The sequence below is a fragment of the Helianthus annuus genome, chromosome 10 (assembly GCF_002127325.2).
Source record: "Helianthus annuus cultivar XRQ/B chromosome 10, HanXRQr2.0-SUNRISE, whole genome shotgun sequence".
Taxonomy (NCBI): Eukaryota; Viridiplantae; Streptophyta; class Magnoliopsida; order Asterales; family Asteraceae; genus Helianthus; species Helianthus annuus.
The window spans coordinates 61,918,231-61,944,337 of record NC_035442.2 but is presented as its reverse complement, the minus strand read 5'-3'; the positions used below and the strand labels follow the sequence as shown (position 1 = coordinate 61,944,337).

At 34.4% G+C, this 26,107-nt stretch overlaps 2 protein-coding genes across 3 annotated transcripts; one reads left to right on the top strand and one right to left on the bottom strand.

Annotated features, from left to right (window-relative positions):
- Positions 1–331: 331 nt before the first annotated feature.
- LOC110884714 (1-acyl-sn-glycerol-3-phosphate acyltransferase 2) lies at positions 332–6,222 on the top strand. Of its 2 annotated transcripts, XM_022132430.2 has the most exons (12): positions 332–416; positions 515–644; positions 853–975; positions 1,843–1,882; positions 2,021–2,094; positions 2,635–2,694; positions 2,790–2,867; positions 3,207–3,365; positions 3,564–3,689; positions 4,796–4,888; positions 5,600–5,686; positions 5,856–6,222. In XM_022132430.2, exons 2-12 carry the CDS (start codon positions 564–566, stop codon positions 6,069–6,071), a joined length of 1,137 nt encoding a protein of 378 aa, XP_021988122.1. In that variant the 5' UTR covers positions 332–416; positions 515–563; the 3' UTR covers positions 6,072–6,222. The 2 variants fall into 2 exon arrangements, with proteins under 2 accessions (XP_021988122.1, XP_035834470.1); XM_035978577.1 differs by lacking the exon at positions 332–416 and having other exon boundaries at positions 466–644.
- Positions 6,223–6,816: 594 nt separating this feature from the next.
- LOC110884713 (DNA-directed RNA polymerase I subunit 1) lies at positions 6,817–20,166 on the bottom strand. The gene is made up of 21 exons (XM_022132429.2): positions 19,973–20,166; positions 19,239–19,408; positions 18,991–19,150; positions 18,604–18,909; positions 18,230–18,508; positions 17,330–17,500; positions 17,100–17,262; positions 16,402–16,592; positions 16,052–16,315; positions 14,736–14,824; positions 14,486–14,633; positions 13,890–14,096; positions 13,004–13,351; positions 12,777–12,915; positions 11,833–12,038; positions 11,549–11,751; positions 11,245–11,443; positions 10,218–10,450; positions 9,992–10,132; positions 8,262–9,045; positions 6,817–7,667 (listed from the first exon to the last, which is right to left on the bottom strand). Exons 1-21 carry the CDS (start codon positions 19,985–19,987, stop codon positions 7,038–7,040), a joined length of 5,046 nt encoding a protein of 1,681 aa, XP_021988121.1. The 5' UTR covers positions 19,988–20,166; the 3' UTR covers positions 6,817–7,037.
- Between the last annotated feature and the right edge of the window lie 5,941 nt (positions 20,167–26,107).

The following is a 26,107-nucleotide window of genomic DNA, read 5'->3' as shown; positions in this document are numbered from 1 at the left end:
ATTTTGGATTTCTATTTTTTTCTTTTTTCTTTCCTGGATCGTTTGGATATAAAAGACAAGTACCTCCGTTTCAAAACCAGTAATGTGTATGGTAAAAGCCAGAACGGTATAATACATTTGTATTTATCACATAAAATATAATCAAGTTAGTGGGAAAGAGAAAGTAAAATAGTTCCATAACCGCATGTATCATATTTAAAAATACAACAATAACTTTTAAGAAAATTACGAAAATAGACAAGCTTAATCATAAATATTTAGCTGGCACCTCGTAATTTGTTTTGTTTAACTAACAGCTAAAAGTTTATTTTATCGAACCGGTGTTTTTGTTTAGGGAACGAATCATCTAATTACTTTGGAAACAACTAAAAAGTGATGTCTAGAGTGGAAACTTTCTTATCAAACTTATCTATTTTGTAAATTTCCCCAAACTTTATTTATATTTCATTATTTAAAAAATTCAGAAATATATATAACATGTTGTATGTATATCTTTTGCTTGTTCGAATTGAAGCTGAACGTCCATCACCTTAAAATCTCCGAATTCCGAAACCTCATCAATCATGGCGATTCCTGCCGCAGTTGTGATCGTCCCTTTCAGCGTCCTCTTCTTCGTATCTGGTTTGATCATAAATCTTATTCAGGTCTCTAAACTTTTCGCTACTGATTTATATATATATATATACACACGTTATTTTCCAATCATTTTTTTTTACAAATTTTGTAACTTTTTATCACTTGGATCACGACATTGTGTAATTGGGTGTTTTTTTTTTTAATCTTATTGATGATTTTGTGTCAAGAATTGTGAATCTTGAATTTCAGTTTGGTTCACATGTTTTTGGTATTTAGGCGATATTTTTCGTGATTGTTCGGCCGTTTTCGAAGAATGGTTACAGAAAGATTAACAGAATTGTGGTGGAGCTGTTGTGGATTGAACTTGTGTGGATGGTTGATTGGTGGGCTGGAGTTAAGGTGATCATTTAGTAAGGTTCATTGGTTTATTTTGAATCATTTTAGTGTTGTTTGTTTTATAAAGTTGATTAGATTAGGGTCACTTAGGGCATAATGATCTTAATTTGAAGTCTAGTGGCGGACCCAGGAATTATTTTCTTTGGGTGCGAACGAAGGGTTCAACCAAATTTTCAAGGGGTGCAGTCGGGATTTTTACCTCGAAAATACACTAATTTTGTTTTTCAAGGGGGGCGTCCGCCCATGATTTGAACATATTTTTTATAATGTTAATATGGTTACAATAATCTGATTTGTTTCATTCTCTTTTTTGTTATGTATTCAGGATGGACTTTATGTTTATTTTTTGTTAATAAAGATAACATCATCTTGCATATGCACAATTTTTTTGGTGCTATAAAATGTGAAGATAGTGGCGGATCCAGGGGTGTTTTGGGGGTTCCCGGGAACCCCTCGGTTTGGAAAAAAAATGAAAAAAATAGTGGAAATTTTATATGATTTAAAAAATAGTGAGAATTAGTGAAAATCTATCAAAAGGAACCTGGTGGAAAAAATTCCTGGATCCGCCGCTGTGTGAAGATATTTTTGCGCATGCCGTTTGATTTTAGCGTTGTTTGTCGAATTTGATGGTGATGGTATTCACATATATCATGTTAACTGAAGTGTCGAAAGTTTTAACTCATTTTTTTTTTTTTTTGTTAGTAATTTAGTGGGACTGTTTAAATTGGATTATTAGTTGGTCACTTTCCAGTTTGAAACTAGGGGAGTTTCTTATATTAGGATATATTGATTTTTATTATTTTTGTTCTTCTGTTTTTATCCAACAGATTTTGTATTTTGAGTGTAGTGTTCTAACATGACGTGTTGCAGGTGCAAGTATACGCAGATTCAGAGACATTAGAAATGATGGGTAAGATAGACGTACTAATGTTTTTATGGTCTCTATGGTTTTGGATTATTTATGAGTAGTTCAAATTGGGCTGTGGTAATCTTGAAAGAGTCATATAAAAAATATGTATCTTATATCTATTGTTGACCATTATTACAGGTAAGGAGCATGCTCTTTGTATAGCGAATCACAAAAGTGATATCGATTGGCTTATTGGATGGGTGTTTGCGCAGGTGATTATCAAATATATTTACGCTTTCTCTATATGCTACGTTTCATCATCATCATACTCAGTAAATCCCACCAATAGCAAAGCTAAGGTAGGGTCTGAGGAGGGTAGATGTAGACAGCCTTACCTCTACCCAGTAGGAATAGAGAGGCTGCTTCCAGTGAGACCCCCGGCTCGATTGTAGTTTTGTATCAAGCTTTAGACCTAAGACACATAACACTCAAACAATCGGGAAAGAGACTGATTGGTGCATGTACCCCCGTGTCTTTCAGCTATTAACATCACCACATGATGCATGATTAACCATCCGCTGCTTTTAACGTTATTTTCACGAAATTAGTAAAATAACGTTAAAGTTAGTACCATTTCACTTTTGCCCCCCGAGCGTCCACACATATATACATTTTATGTGCACACTGCAAGCGGGGCATCTATATGCTACGTTTGTATTTATGAAATTTCACTTCTTACTGTTAGGATAGACTTTTATGCATCGAAAGTTCTGAACTTGTATTTTTTATATAATTGGATTCTACTGTGACAGCGAGCCGAATGCCTTGGTAGCTCATTAGCCATCATGAAAAAATCGTCAAAATTACTTCCTGTAAGTTTAAAAAAATGCATGTTATTCATTTTGAATTAATATGCTAATTTTACCTTTGTTATTATAATTCATGTAATATACTTCATTATATGCAGGTCATAGGATGGTCAATGTGGTTTTCAGAGTATCTTTTTCTTGAGAGAAGTTGGGCTAAGGATGAAAGTACTCTAAAGGTGTTACTTAATTACATGTAGTCTACTAATAATATTCATATGCACACGTATATAGAGACATCAATATCGACCAATTTACTTATAAATGAACCGATCCGACTATATTTCTACCTCTTAATGGATCAAAGGTGTAAATCTTAAAATGAAACGAGGCAAGTGGGTCGAAACTCGCCTAGTGTGTACTATGTATACGTAAAACTTCCTTTACGGTTTTATACAAATGTTATATCATCATTGAGATAAATATAACTCTGGTAATCATATATGATACATAGTTTCTTTGCACAAAAGTTTTCACCGGTTTCAAACATTTTTAACACGGTGGTGTGTGTTTTGCAGCTTGGTCTGCAGCAGTTAAAAGACTATCCTCGGACCTTTTGGTTGGCTCTTTTTGTGGAAGGGACTCGATTTACTCAAGCGAAGCTTTTGGCAGCTCAAGAATACGCAGCTTCAAATGGGTTGCCTATTCCTAGAAATGTGCTCATTCCACGAACAAAGGTTTGACATCATTGTAACATTACGGGTCGGTTAATGGGTCAAAACATCGTTTGATTATTAACAGTTGCCATTTTAAAAACAAAAAAAAAAAGGAGTACTAACAATTGTAAATGTTATCTTGTTGTTTCTGCACATAATGGCGGTTATTACTTTTCATACCTTAAGTATTTTTTTTTTTTTTTCTTATTTTTTTTTCAGGGTTTTGTTACATCAGTAAGTCAGATGCGGTCGTTTGTTCCTGCCATTTATGATATGACGGTTGCTATTCCAAAAAGTTCAACTCCGCCAACGATGCTGAGGCTCTTTAAGGGGCAACCTTCTGTGGTGAGCAGTCTTGAAATTTTGGTAACGGGTCAAAACGGGCTGGGCCGACCCACAAACGATTTTTTTTATTCATATCTTGGATTTTTTTGTAAGTTTATGCAATATTAATATGGATTATAATAACTAAACTTTTACAAAGTTTAAAAGGTTTTGTGCTTTCAAACACACTTTTTTATGACTTTGACCCGTTTTATCTGATTAACCCATTTGACTTGTTTCCTTTCTAGTTAACTATCTTACCTTAACCCACTTGACCCGTTAAAGATATAACATAACCCAGATCAACCAGTGTATATATAAATGGGTTGAAACTGCCACTTGTAGGGCTGTAAACGAACACGAACAAGGCCATGTTTGTGTTCGTTCGTTAAGGAAATTAACATGTTCGTGAATTGTTCACGAACGCATACCGAACATAAGTTTATGTTCGGGTTCGTTTGTTAAGGAAATTCAGTTCTTCACAAACAGTTCGTGAACACTGGTCTCGAACACAAACGAACACAAGCAAATAGAAATGAACGCAAATGAACATTTAACTTGAAAATAAAAAAGTAAAAATATTGTTATCCTTAAACATTGGATATAAGTAGTTAAATACAACCATCAAATGATAAATCAAAACACAAGAAGTCTACTACACCACCAAAAGAGATGAATCAAGTTTAACTAACTTAGCATAATTATCCCCAAAAATGTTTTAGAATATCCAAATTTTAGCTAACTTAGAAAAAACAGGGTTTCAAGTTTTTAATATGTTTAGATAAAAGGTTTATTATTTATTACTTTTTTCATATAATCAAACGAACAGGCACGAATGTAACCGAACGTTCACGAACGCAGTCGAACGAACGAGACCTGTGTTCGTGTTCGTTCGTTAAGCTAACCGAACGAAATTTTTTGTTCGTGTTCGTTCGTTAAGCTAATCGAACGAACATAAACGAACTTCCCGCCGAATGATTCACGAACTGTTCGCTGAACGTTCGGTTCGTTTACAGCCCTAGCCACTTGTACTATTTTCTAGTAATCGTAAAATCCTAAAAGTTACTTTGTTTTGCATTTTTATTATTATTGCAAGAAATTTAAGTGATTTTTTTTTCTTTTTGCAGCTTCAAGTGAAAATCAAGCGCCATTTGATGAAAGATTTGCCAGAAACGGATGAAGCTGTTGCACAATGGTGTAAAGACTTGTTTGTTGCCAAGGTTCATTGTTGCTTCTTAATTTTACATTAATTTATGTCTTATGTTTCATATATTAAGATAATACATAGGAAATAAATCTTTCCTTAAATGTGTATTAATTATGCATGCGGGTGGGGTAAAAGTGAAAAATAAAAAAAAAAGAAATCGACCTTAAGTGACAATACAACGATCATCATCATCATACTCAGTAAATCCCACCAATAGCAAAGCTAAGACAGGGTCTGAGGAGGATAAGATGTAGACAGCCTTACCTCTACCTTGTAGGATAGAGAGGCTGCTTCCAACGAGACCCCCGGATAGATTGTAGTTTTGCGTCAAGCCTTGGACGTAAGGCCCATAACACTTAGTAATCGGGAAAAAGACCGATTAGTGATTGTACCCCCTTGTCTTTCGGCTATCAACGCCACTGCATGATGCATGATTAACCGTCCGTCGCTTTTAACGTTATTTTCACGAAATTAGTAAAATAATGTTAAAATTAGTGCAGTTCACTTTTGCCCCCTAAGCGACTACACATATATACATTATATGTGCACACCGCAAGCGGGGTGTAACCCGCCAGCCTGCCAGGATTGACACGTTTTTAACATTATCATACTACAGTCAACACGTTTGACTGATACTCGAACAATTCGTGTAACTGTAATCAACTATACATTGTAACCGTTTACATGTTTCACGAGTTTCTAAAATTGTTCATTGTTTTTCCAGGATGCTTTATTAGACAAACATAAGGAAGAAGACACCTTTCCCGATTCAGAAATCCACGACATCGGCCGCCCTTTAAAATCTCTCGTGGTAAAAAAAAACGACTTTAGGGGGTGTTTGGATATGCGTTTTGGAACTAATTATCTGATTGTCACTATTTGAGTTTAAAATAATATATTTTATTGCTTAAATAAACAAATTTAACTCCTTATATGGTTCTGATTAGTTCGATAATCGCGTGTTTTTATTATATATACAGGTATTAATATCATGGGCATGCCTGCTTGTTTTTGGGACCTACAAGTTCTTCCAATGGTCTAATCTTCTGTCTTCATGGAAAGGTGTTACCATTACAGCAATTTGTTTGGCGGTTATTACGGTTTTAATGCAGATCTTGATTCAGTTCTCGCAATCTGAACGTTCCACGCCTGCAAAGGTGGCACCCTCCGCTAATGTACACAACAAACAGCAGTGAGTACAAGTTCTGGACAAAATGAATTTATTATACAGGTTTATTATATGGAAAATACCTCAATTTACTTCATTGTTTGTGAAAGTTTTCCTAAAGTTTTTGTACCAAAGAAATAGAAAAGTTCAAGAATCAGTTTATTTTGTTCTGTTCTTAATTATGTTTTAATATCCTATATATAGGTACTCAAATATTTAGACTCTCGTCAATTAACCACAACAAATGAGTAATCCATTGATCAAAAGTTGAAAAAAGAAAACAAATGCTCATTGAAACGAGCATCACATAAGCGTTTTTTATCAATCAAAAATCAATAGTAAACGCATGCGTTAATATCTACGTTAATGCACAAAATTAAATTTTCAGTAGACCGAGCATTTTTTTTTTGTAAACATCGTTTCTAGACATGCTACAATCGTTTCTGGGTCATATAAGATGTCCAACCTCAAATACGGTCAAAATGTTTTGGCGTGTTAGTTGTGCATTAGACATTTAAATGTTTTGGTGTGTAAGTTGTGCATTAGAGAACTCGACATTTAAGGTGTCGATGGAAGAAATCTCGCAATGAATGAGCAAAAACCACCACCGTACAACCCCAACTGTTGGTGAGGTCTAAAGGGTGCGATGTAGACACGTCTTACCTCTATTCCAATGGATAGAGAGGCTACTTCCAGTGAGACCCTCGACACCAAAACCATATCTAAACATAGAAGTTAAATATAATCATGCATAGGCAAATAACACTTGAAAAAAACAAAACAATAACTTCCTCATGGTCAAACATACTATTTGGTGGACTATGTATAAAACATATGTTAATTGAAGTTCAAATTCAGGACTATGTCTAAAGCATATTTTAATAGAAGTTCAAATTCAAACAATCATGGTATTCCCTTCAAAATTGACCCCCCTCCCCCAAAACCATAGTATTCCCACTACTATTTCGTTACAAAAAACGGACAAAATCAAAACCTAAAGATCCAACTTCTGCATCAACTCCATAGAACCCGTACCAACTTTAACCGGCAAACCAAGACAAATCCTAGCCGTCGGTGTCTCCAAATTATCCATCATACTATGCGAAGCCGCTTCAACAATGAACTTAGACGCAGTCTCAAACGACATTTTATGGAACGGAGATACTGATTCCGATATGCTCCCAAATCTACTCATAGGTCTATACCCGCCCGAATGCGTCATGTAATCGGCAATTAAACTCAAATGCCGGTAATCAATCTCGACACCATAACTCCCGAAAACGTTTTGCATTTCCATGATTATGCTCGTTCTTGCAGCTTCTACTCCGTAAGTGTTGAGCATGGTGTGAATATTGTTGGAGTAAACATGGTCAACGTCGAGGTCTTGTTCCATATCCCAAAACGCGGGTAGTTCTACTCCGGAAGCTTGTAATGCACATGGTACATGCTTGTTTTCTTCTTTTTTGTTATCGTTGTTTTTCACTTTTTCGTTCATTTTTTTTATTGCAGGGTGGTTTTGATTCCAACATACTTGTTTTACATTTACACTGTATTTTACGGGTTGACATTGGTCGAGTTTTCCTGAACCCTTGATGTAAACCTTCTTTGCAGCCTTCTGTACAACCTGCAATAAAATTTACATTTTAAAATATTAGATTTAGACATTAATTAGAGTAAATTACACAAACTGTCCTTTATTTTATGCACCAAATTACATTCTATGTCCTTTGTTTTCAAAAAGCACGCAAAATGTCCTTTATGACTAAATTTTGCACGCAGTCCTTTAAGCTGAACTTTTCAGTTAACTTTAAGGTAAAATGACTATTTTGCCCAGAGGATATAATCTGAAATTCATTTATAATGAACATAATCTGTAATTGTAATTTACACAAGTTTCCTTTTATTTATTTTTACTTTATTAAAGTAACCAATATTGTCTTATCGATTACTTTATAACTTTGTAATTTATATAAATTTATATGAAAGTATATATCTTGTAATTTATTTATTTTCATTCGTTTGATTAAATTATTAACTTTTCTTATTTTGCAAATAATGTAATTTTTTTTAGTTTTTTATACTATGTTTTAACATAAACTACATGTTTTGACCCATTAACCGAAGAATAGACCAGCAAAAAAATCATTACATGTTTTGACCCATTAACCGACCCGCTCATTTTGCAACTTCTAAATAGTAGCATTATGAAAGCTTTTACCTCTGCTAGCAATATTTCGGGTTCATTCGTAAACCTGAAATGGACTTCAAGACTCAAATCTTTAACTTCCACAAACGTTGACCGGTCAAACTTTCTGGTCACAAATTCCTCATTCGGTTTAAGCTTTGCTTTATCCATATCTTTGTCTTCTTGTTCTTGTTCCTTTGCTAAACCCCCGCCATTTGTCTCATCGTCACTTTCACTTTCACTTTCAACTTCTTTACCGGTTTTACCATCATCTTTACCCTCAACACCGTCATTCTCAAGATCGGAAGAAGCTTCCTTTTCTTCTTCTTCTTCTTCTCCGTCTTCATCTTCCTCTTCAGAAGACTCGTATTCCACTGAATCAGTATTTTGACGTTTTCGTTTATTATAATCTGCGCCAAGATCGTCAGCCGTTTCATCTTTTTCATTATCATCATCATCATCATCCTCTTGATCATCTTCATGACCATCATCACGATCTAGATTACTTCCAGAATCATCGTCACCGGCGCCATCGGATTTTGAATTCTTAACGCTTTTGATTCCGTTAATTCGGGAAAGCAACGCAATGTGTCTTTCAATTGTATCTTCTAATGCTCTTAAAAAGATGTTTCTTAACGTTTCTTGACAGTTCTGTAGCGATACGTGCTTCGGTTTTTTTAGTTTCACTATAAGCTTATAGACTCTGCACGGTTGATTATTGATAAGTACAAGTGGCAGTTTTGAGACTTCGATACTCTGCATAACTTCTGCAACCGACAGTTTTTTCACTTTCTCTACAAGTCTCTCTGCGTCTTCCCTGAAATTGTGACATGGCGTTAGAATGAAAAATCTAAGAAAAGATCTATTCTGCAACATTTAACATATTCTTATTTTTTAGATTACTGCCTTAAGCCGGGCGTTGCAGCAGCGACTCCTTAGTTGTTTATAGTTGGCGCCTTGGCGGCACGTTATGTGATGCATTAACCATATGAAAACGCATATTTCGACGTATTCGATCTAAAACATTGTGGTTACAAAAGAAATGGAATCAAACTCGAGTTGGTTTGTTTAGTGAGCGTTTCACCTAACCACTACACAACCCCTACCTTTGCATACAATAACTCGAATTTATATCGTCGAATTTATTTGACCCGACTTGTTTCCGAACATTGTTTACGTCAAAACGTAGACCAACAAAAAAACGTACGCAAAAATAAGTATGGAAACATATTATATTTGACCAAACTTGTTTCCAAAAAAATTATATCAAAACGTGAATTTATATTAATTACATTGAAACATGAATTTATACAGACGCGTACATTAAAATGTCAAACGTAGACCAACGGAAAACGTACATAAAAATAAGCATGAAACGTAAATTTACGTTGAAACGTGAACTTACACCGACATGTACATAAAAACAATCACATGCGAAAATAGTTTTATTCTTATAAGCTAAAAAAATACAAGCGTAAATTTGAAAAGTTAGAACTGAAGGGGTGATGCGAAAATAGTTTTATTCTTATAAGCTAAAAAAAATACAAGCGTAAATTTGAAAAGTTAGAACTCAAGGGGTGAAAATGTCAATTTCAAAAGTTTAGGTGCTGTTTTTGTGAAGTTCTAAAATTTATTGGCTGTTTTGTTTTTTTTTTTGTGAGGGGTTGCTTGTGTCAAGTTTCAAACTTGAAGGGTTTAGCTTGTCGGTGGGAAACCCCACCGACCTTTGTTTTTAAGTTATAGATAATTAGGGTGCGACTTACATTGATCTGCCTTGTAGCAAGGGGCATGTTATCATAGGAGTCTTTATGTTTGGTGCAGCCGTCATTAAAATTTCCTGTAAACGTGGAATACCAAGTGTGACATTCATCTCACCACGTCCCGCAAGATGAAAAGTGTTGAGCCTGTAAAAGAAAGAATATAAATATATATAGTAACACATGGAGAACATAATATAATAAAATTAGAATGTAGTTTCGAATATCTTACGTCATTTGGGTAGATGGTTCACCGACAGATTGACCGGCTATGACACCAACGGGCTCTCCGGGATGGGCAAGACTTGAGAGATACTTTTGTCGAATTAGCATTAATAAATCCTCTCGGTTCTCGTTTCTGTGTTTGAAACTTTTGACTTTATCTTTAACACCTTGTGGCAACTCTTGAATGTACGAATTAAATTCAAGTGGCTCTTTTAACTTTTGGTTAATGATTTCTTGATTCTAGCAGAGTAAATAAAAAAGGCAAATTAATTGTGTGTTTAAAACAAACAGAACAAAAAGACATAGTATAAAGAAGTGGTAGTTTCAGCCCATTCTATATATACTTTAAATGCTATTTTGTCAACATCAACTAACTTTGGCCCCTCAACTTTGGAATCAACCAACTTTGGCCCCTCAACTTTGGTAATGACAAATTTAGCCCCTTAACTTTAGTAATGGCATACCCCTCAACTTTAATAATGATATGTTTAGCCCCTCAACTTTTGTCAACATCAACCAACTTTGGTCCCTCAACTTTTGTAATGACATATTTGGCACCTCTACTTTGATAATGACATGTTTAACCCCACAACTTTTGTCAACATCAACCAACTTTGGCCCGTCAACTTTGAAAATGACATACTTAGCCCTTCAACTTTAATAATTACATGTTTAGCCCCTCAACTTCAATAAAGTTTCCTTTTTTTAATTTTCATTATTTACCCTTACACTTTATTATAGTTACTATTTAGACTTGCTTATTTTTATCTACATTTCAAACCCGCTGCGAAGCACGGGTGGTAACCCACTAGTTTACTTAAATGGGGTCAATCCAAGTTGTTTTTATGTCAAATGGGCTGAAATTCAAATGGGTTGAAAGGAAGCAAAGTATTATGTTTAATGCAACCCGTACAAAAGAGTGTTTTGGGTCAAACCCAACCCGTACATTAGTTTCCTGTTTTGACCCGTTGGCCATTACCGACCTACACATTTTGTCAAATTTAAAGAAATTAAGCAAGAAACGAGAATCTCACAGATTTCAGCACTTGAAGATTGCTAAGGAAGCTAGTTTGATGCACATCGACCCCATCTTCACCATAATAAAACTGAACAATGGAACCATCGGCGTCACGAACTGTGTGATCATATGAAACTTTCAAACTCTCAAGATTCTTTATAAGACATCTTTGTAGATATCCACTACGAGAAGTTTTGACAGCTGTATCAACCAACCTACAACATCCCACAAAGTAAAAAAAAAAAAAAAAACTTACTAACTGTATTATACATCATATAAGATTTAAAGGAATTGAGAAAATGTTAGTTTTACGGTTTTACCCTTCACGGCCAGCCATGCAATGGAAATAGTATTCTTGTGGGCGAAGGCCCGTTAAAAACCGATCAACAATATATCCACCGGCCCGAGAAGTAAAATCCCAAGGTGAAAAACTCGGTAAAGTCTTCCCCGAAACCATTCGCGGCACTCTTTTTCCTTCCAACTCTTGTTGACCAAGTAAAAATGAAATTTGTTGAAAATTCACCTGTTTATTTATTTAAAAAAATTAGAATATTTAAAATAAGATAAGATAAAATAAAATAACAAATGAATCTTGTTAACTTACCGAACTACCCTTAGCACCACTAATAGTCATAAGAGAAATGCAGTTTTGTGGGAACGGTTTCAAAAGTCCTTTTGGTAGCCACTTTTTGCTAATCATAGAACCTTTATCCCGAAGTTCGGTTTGCATAAGGTTATCCAAACTTGCAGTGGCTGTTACTCCATTACTTCTTATTATTTTCTCTGTTTCCAGTTGCAGCTCTCGTGTGCCTACAAACATTATTAAAGAAAGTAAGATGGAAGTAATAAATTAATTAAACCTGATATAATTAATTCACATTCAAAAGAGTAAAGAGGTTAAAGGTGGCAAGACAAAGTATACATATTATATACGTTAATTACGCTTACAATTATAGTCTAGATCGTTGAACAAAACAATTTCAAAGACATACATTAAAAATATACGACTTTTATCTGTTCAAGACGTTCCCTTTATCAAAAATACCAATTTGACCTGTTTGAGATAAAAAAATGATTGTAAAAATCCCGACTACCATCCGATTAGTTGCCAATTAATCGCTAGTTGGAGGTTCACCGAGTAATTTTCCTCTAAGCGGCCAATTAATCGCTAGACGGTCAACGGGGCCCTAAGTAGTCCTAATCGACATAGTCCGGCCATTTTCCAGTCAAACCTTGTAAATTTTGGTGAATAATCTTGTCTACTTAAAAAAATGAGCTGATGAGGGGTTAAGACTTGTCTTGCTAAAAAACTACACATAAAAATGTGCGTATTTATATAAAACTGAAGATTACATATATAAATCCCAATCCGATTAATCCCTATTAATTCTGATTTAACGCTAGTCTGTACCCCACCAGCCGACTAGCGCCCAGCGATTCTTACAACACTGGACAAAGTACAACCAAAAACGACATGTTTCAAGAGTAAATGGGTCAAAACAACCACCTCTTCTAAATTTTGCTATATTTTGGTACTCGAATTTGTACCTATTTTTTGGTTCTCCAGGTTGACAAATTTGCGGTGAACCTTTTCACCTACATCTTCACCTTCAAGTTCCATCCTCATTTCTTTGTCACAATCAGGCGCCACCATGAGGTCGTCTAATCCACATGTAAATCCATGGAACTGATAAATAAAGTATATGAGACGTTAACACTACAAAAACAGTTTTAAAAAGGTTAAAAGAGTATTATTATTATTATACTTATAGTACCTGTAGAAAAGAAGTGAATAACCGACTAAAAGCTCCAAGTAAGAGCCCTGCAATGTCTGGACCATACAGCTCTTGAACCGTATGAACCAAACCATACTTGCCAAACTGAGCTTTGTCTATGACACCACACACAAGCTCGTTTTTCCATATTAATAATCTGGTCTCATCGGCCTCTTTTAGATTCGCATTGTCAAACTCAGCAAGCTCTTTTTTTAGACGTTTATTTGTTTTATTTTTATCCTGTTTGACCTCTTTCCCTTGAAAATATTGCTCCGGAATCTTCACCTTGTTATCAACAATACAAGGCTTATAACCTCTCGTCAGATGATTCAGTATCGCTGTTATGACCTACGAACACAAACAAAAAGTTAATTAATCCGGAAAAAAATAAGAAGTTTTATACAAGTAATCAATGAAATATGAGTAAATAAATTAATTATTTATTTATGAGTAAATAAATTAATTATTTATTTATAACAGTGAAATATGAGTAAATAAATGAATTATTTATTTATAACAAACCAATGTTTAGAATAAAATGTTTTTGGAGTTTTTTGCAATATATATACACTTTGGAAGACATTCAGCCTGTTTGACTCATTTCTTTTTAGCTAATTTATCCGTTTGACTTGTTAGAGATAAACTGATAAGGCATTCATTCATAAGTAAAAATATCTTTGTAACTGACTTAAGAGTCAAATATATTTTTTGAATAAATAAAATTTCAATAACAAAGTTTTTTAATTCAATGAATTAACAGGTTTTATGCATCAAAGTTACAATTTGAATGACTTTCAACATGTTTGACTCATTTGACCAATTTCCTTTTTAACAAGTTATCTACATATGCTTGAAAGAGAACTAAAAAAGAAAAATAAATAATGACCTGTTTCCCTGTCCAGAGAGGTTTTGGTTTTAAAACAGCTGGAAAAACGGGCTCCACATGGCACGCTTTATCGACAATAGAGACCTTCCCATGTTGTGAACTGCCGCCGCCAGCAAACACACCAGAAGTGTAAAGAAGTTGATTGAAATCTTCACGGTCTAGAAACGTATCTTTCATCGTGAGAAGTACAGAGCTAACAATATGATCCTACATGTGAAATCATGTCATGCATGTCAATATAGGTAAGCCTGTAAACAAACCGAACGTTCAAGAACAGTTCGTTAACTTGTTTGGTGAGAAGTTCGTTTACTAAATAAACAAACGAACATGAACTCAATTTTTTGTTCATTTAATTATACGAACGAACATGAACACATGTTTGTTCATTCATTTATGTTCATCTCCGTCTAAGTTGTTGTTTATGTTCGTTTACTTCCGTGTGAACTGTTTGTTTAGGTTTTAAACGAACGAACACGAACATGCCCATTTTCTTAATAAACGAACATGAACAAAAAATATGTTCGTGTTCATGTTTGGTTAAAGTTAAATGAACAACACGAACATGCCTCTAACCGTATCAAGATGATATTTGTTACCTGAATTAAGCCTCTAACCGTATCACCCCTTGTTGGAACTATATACTGATTGTTAGCATTCACAATGTTATAGGCTTCAGCACGTGAAATTTCATCTTGTGGTAAATGAACATTCATTTCGTCTCCATCAAAATCAGCATTGTAGGAACTGTTTATTAAAATCAACAAAGAATCAGAACACAAAACATGAAACAAAAAAAGGAAACAAAAAAACAGAAAACAAAAACCATAACGCTTACACCATACTAACCTGCAATTTGCATAATGCATCCGAAGCGTTTTCTCACCTTTCAATACTCGAACAACATGTGCCATTATACTCGGCTTGTGAAGTGTAGGCTGACATGAAATTATTACTTATTAAGCCGGTCCTTTTAACTTCTTAACAGCAATTACAATACAGTTTTAAATAATAATCTAAATAGTTGCATAAAACAAGATTATAATCATTTAGATGGCGTTCTAATTGTTTCATCTGTTCTATCCAACACATTTGACCTAGGCCTATAAACGAACAGAACGTTCATGGTCTGTTCGTGAACTTGTTCGGCGGGAAGTTCTTTTATTAAATAAACGAACGAACATGAACAAACTTATTTGTTCGTTTTAATTAAATGAACGAACATGAATACACGTGTTGTTCGTTCAGATTATAATCATTTAGATGGCGTTCTAATTGTTTCATCTGTTCTATCCAACACATTTGACCTAGGCCTATAAACGAACAGAACGTTCATGGTCTGTTCGTGAACTTGTTCGGCGGGAAGTTCTTTTATTAAATAAACGAACGAACATGAACAAACTTATTTGTTCGTTTTAATTAAATGAACGAACATGAATACACGTGTTGTTCGTTCATTTATGTTCGTGAACGGTCGTTTATGTTTGCCCGTTCATCTATGAAGCATGGGGACGCCCATAAGTATGGAGTACCCGTCTCGGGGACGTTTTGGGGACGGAAACGGCGTTCATGTTCATTTATATTTTAACAAATACATATGGAGTTGTATTTATACAAATAGAAATATAAAAGAGGTTTTCTAACTACTTATATACATATAATTAATTGATAATTGGGCTTTCCAATAATCAAAATGTGCTTTCCAATAGAACTTATCGTAATTAACCAATAATAATTTGTATTAAAAAGCTACTTTATGTCCATTTATGTTTGGTCATTTATGTTCATTTGTATTGTTTTATATTCGTTGAATTATTTTTGTTTAAGTTTGTTTGTTTATGTTCGTGAACTGTTCGTTTAGGTTTTAAACAAACGAACATAAATGAACACGAACATGCCCATTTTCTTAATGAACGAACACGAACACAAAAATTCGTTCGATTATATGTCCGTGTTCGTGTTCGGTTAAAGTTAATGAACGAACACAAACACGCCTCTGTTCGTGTCCGTTTAGTTCATTTACAGACGTAATTTGACCCATTCACCTTTTAGCTATTTTTTGAATTAACCAGTTTGAGAATAGAGGCCAACAAAACCCCAAATCTACCCATTCATAACTAAGGGGTCACAACTGACCCCTCTTTACACAGTATAATATACAGTACCTGACGGTTGACAAGAACAATGTCACCATCTTGCAAGTGGCGATAGACAACTTTACCCTCGAATTCATAGTCGGAGCTCTTTTTGGTTTGTATGCCCGTACCTCTAGAGGACGGTAATTTTCTAGATATAGAAATACGCATCTTTTTGCTTTGAGGTAGCCTAACGGTTGACACCTTATCAGCATAATGCGTAGCTCCGGGATGGATATTAGAACCGTTAATGATCGCATCCTTCAGTTTTCCAGCATTCCAAGGAGTCACCCTCTGCAACAATGTAGTGCAAAATGATAACGGATCATTCGGCTTTTTAAACAAAATGATAAAGATTTTATGTGCGCGGGTAACAATACCTCAGGGTAGGTCAATCTCAGGGCAAAATAAGGTGGAACTCCGATCTCATTAACCGCTAAATAAGGATCGGGGGAAATGACAGATCGGCAAGCATAATTAACTCTTTTTCCCATCATTTTTTGGCGAAATATTCCCTCTTTCTTCTCAAGTAACTGGCATATCCCGGTGTTTGCACTTTTCAGAGTTAAATCTTCCATCAAGAAGAAGCAATTTAGTCAATGTAGTGTATTTTTTGCCATAATTAGAACTTATAAAGAGAACTTGACATAAGATTTTATAATTAAATTGTAATTGTATTATACACATTTGTGTTATATTAGTAAAATTTAAATTTTTAATATATTCATTTGCAAAAATAAATAAAAAATCCGGGTTGAACAGGTCGTGTTCAGGTCAACCCGCAATTATTCGGGTCGTGTTCGGGTTTATATGTATGACACATTTTTCGGGTCCGGGTTCGTCTAATATTTTCGGGTCGGGTTTAACCCGCAAACATGACCTGTTTAGCACCCCCTAGACTACTATGAAGCCAACATGATCAAAAATGAATAACATGTCAACGGACACGCCATCATTTTGCCCGCTAACCAGATTAGATTATTAGCTTAAATCAAAATCACTTGAAGATATTCACAAAGAGAGTTTATAACTTTATATATCATGATATTCAAAAACATGCTATATAATGATGACTCACTTGTGGCAGTCTTGCTGTCAAATAAAACATTTACAGACTGCTGTAAATCTTTCCATCGATCAGCAATCTTCGACCCTTCAAGTTTGCTGATATGAGCCTTTCCCAATGCATCGTTTGACTGTACCACCTTGCCTAGTAACACCGTTTGTGGATTCTCCATCACCTGTAAATCCATATAAATGAAAAACAAAACTAAATAAAAAAAATGTGTCTTGTGAACATATACTTACAGAATCACCTGCCACGGCAGCAGGACGAAATTTCGTAGGGGGTACAAGCAACGCCTTTATAAAGAACATCGAATAGTTACTTTTGACAGATCCGTTTAACTGCTGCATATCACATATAAATGAACAAAGACCCGCTTCGTTTTCCCACAGATCTTTAATTATACTTATAACCTGAAATTATAGAAAAATTTAGACATTAGCAAAGCATAGATCTTGCCGGACGATTAAGATTAACTAGGGGTGAGCAGAAAACCGAAATAACCGAATCCAAACTGAAAAGACCGATTTAACCAAACCAAAAAAATTGAACTGCACAAAAAACCAGGAAAAAAACGAACCGAAATTTTCGGTTTGGTTTTGCCTTTTGCATTTTATGAAAATCGAAAAAACCGAACTAAATAACCCAAAATATCATTTTTTGTGTGTTTGTTATGTATTGATTTAGAAATTATTAATATTAAGTATTTATAATAAAACATTAACATGTTTATTTATCTTTGAAATGATTTATTTATTGCCTACAAGAAATATCAAAATTTAACATATAAAATATATGTTTTTCAAAGTATTATCAAAGAAATATCTTAATAAAAACCTTGGAGAAACATCAATATAGATTAGAAGGTTAAGTTTATGTGAACAATATCGATTCAAAAGGTTAGATCTATTAACAAAATGTAAACACCTAATAAAGATTCTTAAATCTTGCATCATACTTTTTATTTTTAAATCTTACGTAATTTTGCTCCAAAAACTGTTGCTAAAACCGAAAAACCGAAACCAAACAGTTTTCAAAACCAAAAACCGAACATTTCGGTTTTGGTTTTGTCATAAAACTGAACCGTGCACACCCCTACAATTAACGATGCGAAATGCAAAAAATGTTGTCTTGTTTGGTACCCTAGATGGTAAAAGAGAACCGGAATATCTTTTTTTCAGCTCCATGAAATCCAAGGGCACTTTTGACTTTTTCTTTTTTACGTTCTTTCGTTTGGACGATGAGGCTGCAGATGCACCGGTCCCAGCTGTGTCAACTCTATCTTCTTCTGATTGTTCGTTGACGTTTATGACCTCAGAAATCTTGTCGTCTTCATCTTCTAGAAGCTCTTCCTCGTCCCGACTACTTCCCAGCTGATAACCTTTTATATGATTCTTCTCCGCATCTTTAACACTCATTTCCTAAACCGAATCGTTCGTATACAAGTAACTTTATATCAGTTTCCTTTAGTTGTTTCCCAAATACTGTAAAACATTATAAAAAGTTAAAAACTAACCATACGAAACGATCCAAACGTTGGTTTGGTGATCTTCGGGTTTTTACATTCACAGCTATGGCAAGACTTGCTGGGTTTACTCAAGAAGTCTTTCAAAACAGATTTTGCTTCTATATACTGAACCGATGTCCAAAAATCGTTATGAGTTTGTGCGGGCCCGTCACTTTGTGAACCAGAACTTGAAACATTGTTACCATCACTCTCCTCCATATCAATATCTTTGCTATCGGAAACACTGACGTAATTTTTGGCACCGGTAACGTCACCTTGTGCTATCATCGTTAGTTTAGTAGTACACACTTCGACCTATAAAAAGATCAATAAATTATGTAATATGTTGACAAAAATAAAGAAGCACGTTACTGTAACAAATAAATATATTATTACCTCTTCTCTGCGTGCCTTAAAATGGCGACAAAAGAAACAGGTTTGTCTTAAAATGGTGTAAAGCATATCAAACAATAACGGGTTGTATACTGGTGAAACAAGATCAATGTGACCACAATGACCCGGGCAGTTAAACGATTGCTGCCCACACGACTTACATCTGCACGATAAATTTATAAAGCATTTTTTTCAGAATAAGCAAGTGATGGTTCTCTTAAAAAAAACAAATACAAAGATTAATAACTTACGGTGCTTGATCATCAATGGGGCCCAACAAAGGATCATACAAACCTCCTAGCATTGGTCTTCCAACAGGGTCAAGTAAAATAGGGTTTGTAACCTTTAAAACACTGTGCTTCCTAACCTCTTCATCAGTCATGAAACTGAAACTTACACCCTCCACCATATCCGATGCACCCTGAAATATCCACACATTAACACCATAAAAAAGTAATTTCGAAAATCATCATACAATAACTGTGCCCTACTGCAGCCATCTAAGCGATCAGGGGACGTTCCGGCCAGGTTTCGATGACGCTTAGGCCCGGTTCCAGTCAAGTTCCGTAAATTGTAACAAAAATCCACAAATTCCGGCAAAACTGGTCTGAAACATCTATAAATGGTCTGGAACCAGCCTAAACAAGTCTAAAATCCCTAAAAATGATATGTTTATGTTAAGCGTCTTGCTTATATGAGGCCCTCGCGTGCCTTCGACAACTATACTGTGAATATAAAATCCATATGGCAGGCATTCTAATTGAAAATTCAAGCCTAAAATCATTCTTCATATAACAATTATCACATATTTCGTCTAATTAACCTTATACACATTCAATAACAATATGCACATACACATGTAATGAATATACATACACATATAAACCCTAAAAACGAATCAAAACTTATACACATAACGAAATGGTAAAGAATAAGCTAAAATAAACTGATATAAATCAATAATAAAACTACTAATTTAGTATACCTCAGTGGTTGACATTTTTAACACTCAGAACTTCAACACAGAGCGAATACAGGTGGATGATTGCTTGTATTTAAGCGAATTATTTAGTGATAAGTTATTGATTCCGGCAGTTGTGACGGCGGCGGAGGGCGGAGGCTACCGGCGACGGCGGATATTGGGGTTTAGAGACATATAGGTTGTGGCGATTTGGGGTTTAAGAAACTTTAAATATTATGGAACCCTCAAAATGAGAAGTGTTTTGGTGTTATGTACAAAAAGAGTCCCTCATATAAGTTATGCTTTACATATTTCATACGTAATTTTTTACAATTTAAAATAAATTGATTGGATACTTTGATTTGATTATCTATGGACTACTATATTTCGCCTAATGAACACTTCCTAAAAGATAGTTTGCTTCAAAATCCCTTAATGTAAGCATAGCTATCAAACCCGTTAGGCGCACTCAATGTGCATAGCTTCGACTGAGGCTTAGACGAGAGGCGAAAAAACAATAATCAATATGACCTACAACTTTGTGAGAGTGATCATATTCCTTGGTTCAGGTGGAATTTTGTTGGTTAATCTTATGTTTACAAAGTTACTCATATAATAAAGATTGTAAAAAAAAATATTCTATTAAAAATCTCGCATTTTTTGCATATGTGACATGCCCCGTTTTGGTAAGATTGTGGCATTTAAGTAGTTGCAAGTAAAGTCACTGCTAATTAAACAAATATGATTGAGGGTTAGACTAATTTGACTTTGATTCACTATACTTTAGGATTGAACATAATAATAATAATAATAATAATAATAATAATAATAATAATAATAATAATAATAATAATAATAATAATAATAATAATAATGTAGCATTATAAAGTATGAACATACTTGTTTGACCCATTATAGATAATACATAAAGTAAGCATACGCATTCATAAGTAAATGGATCGAAGAGATTCAATGAAGTAAGTCCTACAATTACATTTAATCTCTCTGATAACTATAAATATCCAACAAAGAAAATAGTTGCTATACACAAATGCTATAACTATACACTATGTTTACATCACCCAGAACCTGATTCTGAACGTTTCTAGTACGACATTGTCATTACAATACATTATGCATTGAGTTCAAATAATGAGCACGTGTTCAATTGTCCATTTTGACCACCAACATATGTCACTATTATCTAGTCCTTTTCTCTGCCAATACCATTGACAACGGTAGCCTCAAAAACAAATCCAACATAACAAACATGAACAAAACTTTGCCATTAATATCTTTTCCTTTAGCATACATCCTCCTAACACATGGACACAATCCTTTGTAAACTTTTTAGGATCATTGTATGGCATCTCATATATTGATCATAGAAATTTAAGCTACTTTTATGATTTTTAACAACCGATTACTTTGTTAAATATTGTTTAAAGAAAATTATTATTACAATAAGAATTTAAGAGTAAATTGCAAGTTTTGACATTTATCTTTATATTAGATTTCAGTCGGTGTCCTTTGGTTTTAAAATTGACAAGTTTTGTACTTAATATTTCAAAATCTTATACGTTTTTTCCCTAACCCAGTTAACTTTTATCGTTAAGTCAAGTCACACAAAAGTAGTGAAGTATTTTTACCCATGTTTTAAATAAATTTTAATAAAAACTAAATAGATTATAAACTTAATTTGTATGTATAGATTAGCATAATAATATAAAAAAACAATTTATTTCTTTCGCATTTCTCTCTCCCCTCTCTCTCACTTGCCACCACCACCCCACAATACCTACTACTGCCACCATCACCACCTACCCCACACCACCGCAAACCCAACAAACGTCTGCCCAAGACCCAGCAATTTCGAAACATCACTCGAATTAGTTGAGAAAACCAACACAATTACATCAAAGCACCAAAAGGTACAACACAAAAGCAAGAGTTTGCAGCAGATGCAAGCTCGAGACCGGTTACAAGTGAGGAGAGTGCGCATATTGAGAAGTAGATTGATAGGTAAATTTGGATGAATATTGTTAGATTTGGAAGTGGTTTTGTTGAATTTTTTGTTTGGAAATGGGTTTTGTAATATTTGTTAGTTTAGAAGTGGGTTTTGTGGAATTTGTAGTTTTTTATGTGGGTTTGGTGAGATTTGAAGGTTTAGAGGTGGAATTGAACTTTTTTATGATGGGCTTTTGTCCAAGCTTCTGGATTTTGGTGGAATTTGAAGTGGTGGTGGGTTTGGGTTTTGGTGTGATGAGTTTGGTCTTGGTCTTGCTTTGGGTGGTTATACGAAGTGTAGATATGGTGGTTGTGGTTGTAGTGACGGTGTTGATAATGGTGGCGATGTCAGCAGGTAATGTGAGGTGGATGGTGGTAGTCGTGGTCCTCTTTAACAGTCCTACAATAAGTGTTTTGAAAATCGAGTATAGTACGACATGAATAGAGGCTCCAAGGTCCAGCATAGCTCTAGGCACAATGATATTCCCAAGTTGACAAGAAACGGTGAAACACCTGGATCCTTGCACTTTGGAGGTAGTTTCTTTTGTAGCAGTGTTGAAATATTTTCATGTACCTTTATCATTTCATTACCTTTATGCTTCTTCTTTGATGCACAAAGTTCTTTGAGGAACTTCGCATACCGTGGGACTTGTTTTAAAATGTCAATGAGTGGAATATTTACCTCTACCTTCCTGTATGTCTCCATGATTTCTTGTTTTTCACGCTCGTTCTTTGTGCTTCGTAGCCTTGATGGGAATGGAGGTATAGACGTAAATTTCATTTCACTTCTAACTAGTTCATGTACTTTCATATTATCATGGTCCTTCTTCTTGATAATAATTTATTCTTCTTATATAGTCGGTCCTTCAGAGTTATTTCCACTCCTCAAGGTAATGGCATAAAGATTGTGCTTTAGGTTATTTTAGTCTACACGAGTGGTTTACCTTGAGACTCTATCTTACTCACCGAGCTATCAAGTTGAGCCATTTGTTGCTCCAAGTATTTGATGCTAGCTTTATTCTCATGTTGGAATGCTTTGGTTTCTTGTTGGAATATGCGAGTGTTAGTTGCCAAAATTTTGACAATATATTCCTAAGGCATTCTCGAGCCACCACTTGTTATTGGGCTCGTTGTTGTTGTCGAGGCTGAAATTTTGTCGTTAAGGATCTTGCATTTGGATAAAAACTCATGGTTGATATGGTGGCTGTTATTGTTGGTAACACATATTGTGAGGATGTCCCCATTTGGGTTGTTCATATTGTCTTGAATTTTGTCATAGGTAACCTCCAATTGTTTGAGCTTGTTCAACATCTTTGTGTAATGTGGGACACATATCTATAAGGTGTCCAAATTGTAGACATATCCCACAAGATCGTGCTTGTGGTTCAATACCCTTATATTTAGTAAGTTGCATCACAACTTTCGTCAATTCAATGATTTGAGGTTCATGATGAGGAGTGCTTACTTCCTTGACTCCTCGTGGTGGATCAACACACTACTCTTCTTCTTGTGCTGAGAGCTTTGTGTCACACCCCAAAAACGTCGCGGCGGAAATACAAACGTGGCGGTGACGGTGGTTGGTACCCATAAATATCTTCAGTGGACGACACATTGTTTATTTTGGACATATAGTTATTAAAAGCATGACTTTAGAGTTTAAAGTTCGGATACAGTCCGTAGTTACAACTTCGTTGTCTCAATCCTTATGGATTCAATTACACACAGTTCCATTTTAGTTTTAAAAGATGTCCAAAATATTTTAAACACGACAAGCATCACTACCACAAGATATGCCAAAATCCCGAAGCCAAACTCATATACCTGAAGAACACGTAAAAATCAAATGTCAACACAAATGAAGGTGAGTTCACGTATAGATTTTCGTAACGATTTGTTTTTAGGAAAACTTCCTTTTTTCAACCCTTTAATGGTTTAGAAACATTTACATATGTTTAAGAAAGACATTTATTTTAATAAAAATAATGTCATTGTAATATGATTTGAAATCGGCACTATACTGTATTCCGCAAGGTAAGGAAAATCTTTCTTGATAAAACATCTTTATGTTTTAAAACATTCTCATATAATTAAGAAAGATCATTTTATTTCCTTTGTAAAATGTCATGGAAGAAATCATCCGAAATAGCCCCTTAAGCATATCTCTTATGGAAACTTTTACTCATGATTTTAATTATATTAAATTTTGTCATTCTTTCAGTTTTGTAAGTTTGCAATACATTACGAGCTATATAATAACAATGAGGTTCTAATCAATACTTGACAATTTAGAATAAAATTCGCCGTTATGTGGGCACGAAGCTACCGGTCACGACGGGGCTGTCAACCCGATGGATCTATCAGCAATTCCACGTGTTCAATACTTAATAATTGAAAATGGCTATAACACTCCACTCAAGGTGCCCCGCAATTAGGTCACTCGATTGCCCTCCTCAATTGTACAAGATATATAACCTACTAGAAAGATAAATTTAATAAGGTGCTCTCAGACACCCACACTCCTGCGTTCCGTGTAGAAACGTCTTTATATCAATTAAAATATCGTTTTCCTCGAAAACAAGTTTATTATCGATAAAATCCCGTTTCTCCCTTTCTCCCTGAAACATATTTATATTAATCAAAACCCGTTTCTCCCCGAAACATATTTATATCAGTCAAATCCCGTTTATCCCCGAAAAATGTATGATACTTTTTAAACTCGTTTTTCTTGAGAATAGTTTAAGTTATACATCTTTTTAAGTTTATAAAACATATTATATTACTCTAAAAATCGTATTCTCGATGAAAATACATTTTTATATAATTTGAAAGCATATTTTTATATGAAAACATATACTTTTCTTTTCAAAGGCGTGTTCTTCCCCCGAAAACAGTATATAAAACAGTAAAAAGAGGGGTTTCTGTGACACTCACCTTTGGGTGCGTTTTATATTATCGCAATCCCTCAAATTGGTTTATTCGTCCTAAATTAAGTAAGAACGATTCAATAACCAATTATTCTACAAATAACTAAGTTTCTTCGATACTTAGAATTTTCACATAACTTCGAGATTGTCTCGAAATTATGTTGGCATTTATATATATATATATATATATATATATATATATATATAGGAGAAGGATCCATTAGGAACCACCCTTTATTGCGAGAACCGCGAGAACCAGTGTGAACACAAACAGTAATACCTAAAAAATCTAAAAAAACACCCAAAATTTTTTTGTTATTTTTTTTTTGTAAAATTCGCTATATTTCGTTTACAATAAAAAAATAAAAAAAAATCCGAGTCACAGTTATCCATGCACATGTGCATTTGTATCATTTCTTTGGCAAATTTCGTAATTTATTATAAATATTAGACAATTGCACTTTCATTTACACTACCACATGTAATACACTACTTTTTACGTTAACAATATTAGAAATGCACATGTGCATCTATATGTATCAACATGAAATAAGGTGTTTTGGTAGACTAATTTATCTTTCATCTATCATTCCATCCATAATACACAAACATGCACATGTGCATTTTTGTCATTTCTTTGACAAATTCCGTAATTCATTACAACTATTAGACAATTGCACTTTCATTTACACTACCATGTGTAATACAATACTTTTTACATTACCAGTGTTAGAAATGCACATGTGCATCTATATGTATCAACATGAAATAAGGTGTTTTGGTACACTACTTTGAATACACTTTCTCTTTCATCTATCATACCATCCATAATACACTACCATTACCTCCTACCATCTATAATACAATACCATTACCAAATACCAATATTTTCACTTTATTACATGCGTGTAGACACCACTTATACCATCCAATCAACATATTACATCATAAATTGACAACTATAACCAAACCATCAACCACTAAATATAACTAACCAAAAAAACATGTATATGGTCCTACTTCTCCATTCAAAATCACAAACTTTTTGTACCAAAACACGTTATATCATGGTTATACCTAATGATGCACATGTGCATTTTGAATACTGGTAATGTAAAAAGCAGTGTATTACGAATGGTATTGTAAATTAAAGTGCAATCGTCTATTCCTGATAACGTATTACCGAATTTGTCGAAGTAATGATACATATGCACACGTGCATGGATAA

What these genes read in the sequence shown, in the direction of transcription:
- LOC110884714 (XM_022132430.2), top strand. Translation starts at nt 564, where the DNA reads ATGGCGATTCCTGCCGCAGTTGTGATCGTCCCTTTCAGCGTCCTCTTC. An exon ending in TTGGATGGGTGTTTGCGCAG is followed by an intron (nt 2,095 to 2,634) that starts GTGATTATCAAA and finishes CTACTGTGACAG; the next exon opens with CGAGCCGAATGCCTTGGTAG. An exon ending in TGCTCATTCCACGAACAAAG is followed by an intron (nt 3,366 to 3,563) that starts GTTTGACATCAT and finishes TTTTTTTTTCAG; the next exon opens with GGTTTTGTTACATCAGTAAG.
- LOC110884713 (XM_022132429.2), bottom strand. An exon ending in CTGCCGTGGCAGGTGATTCT is followed by an intron (nt 17,263 to 17,329) that starts GTAAGTATATGT and finishes ATGGATTTACAG; the next exon opens with GTGATGGAGAATCCACAAAC. An exon ending in CCGAAATATTGCTAGCAGAG is followed by an intron (nt 7,668 to 8,261) that starts GTAAAAGCTTTC and finishes ATTTTATTGCAG; the next exon opens with GTTGTACAGAAGGCTGCAAA.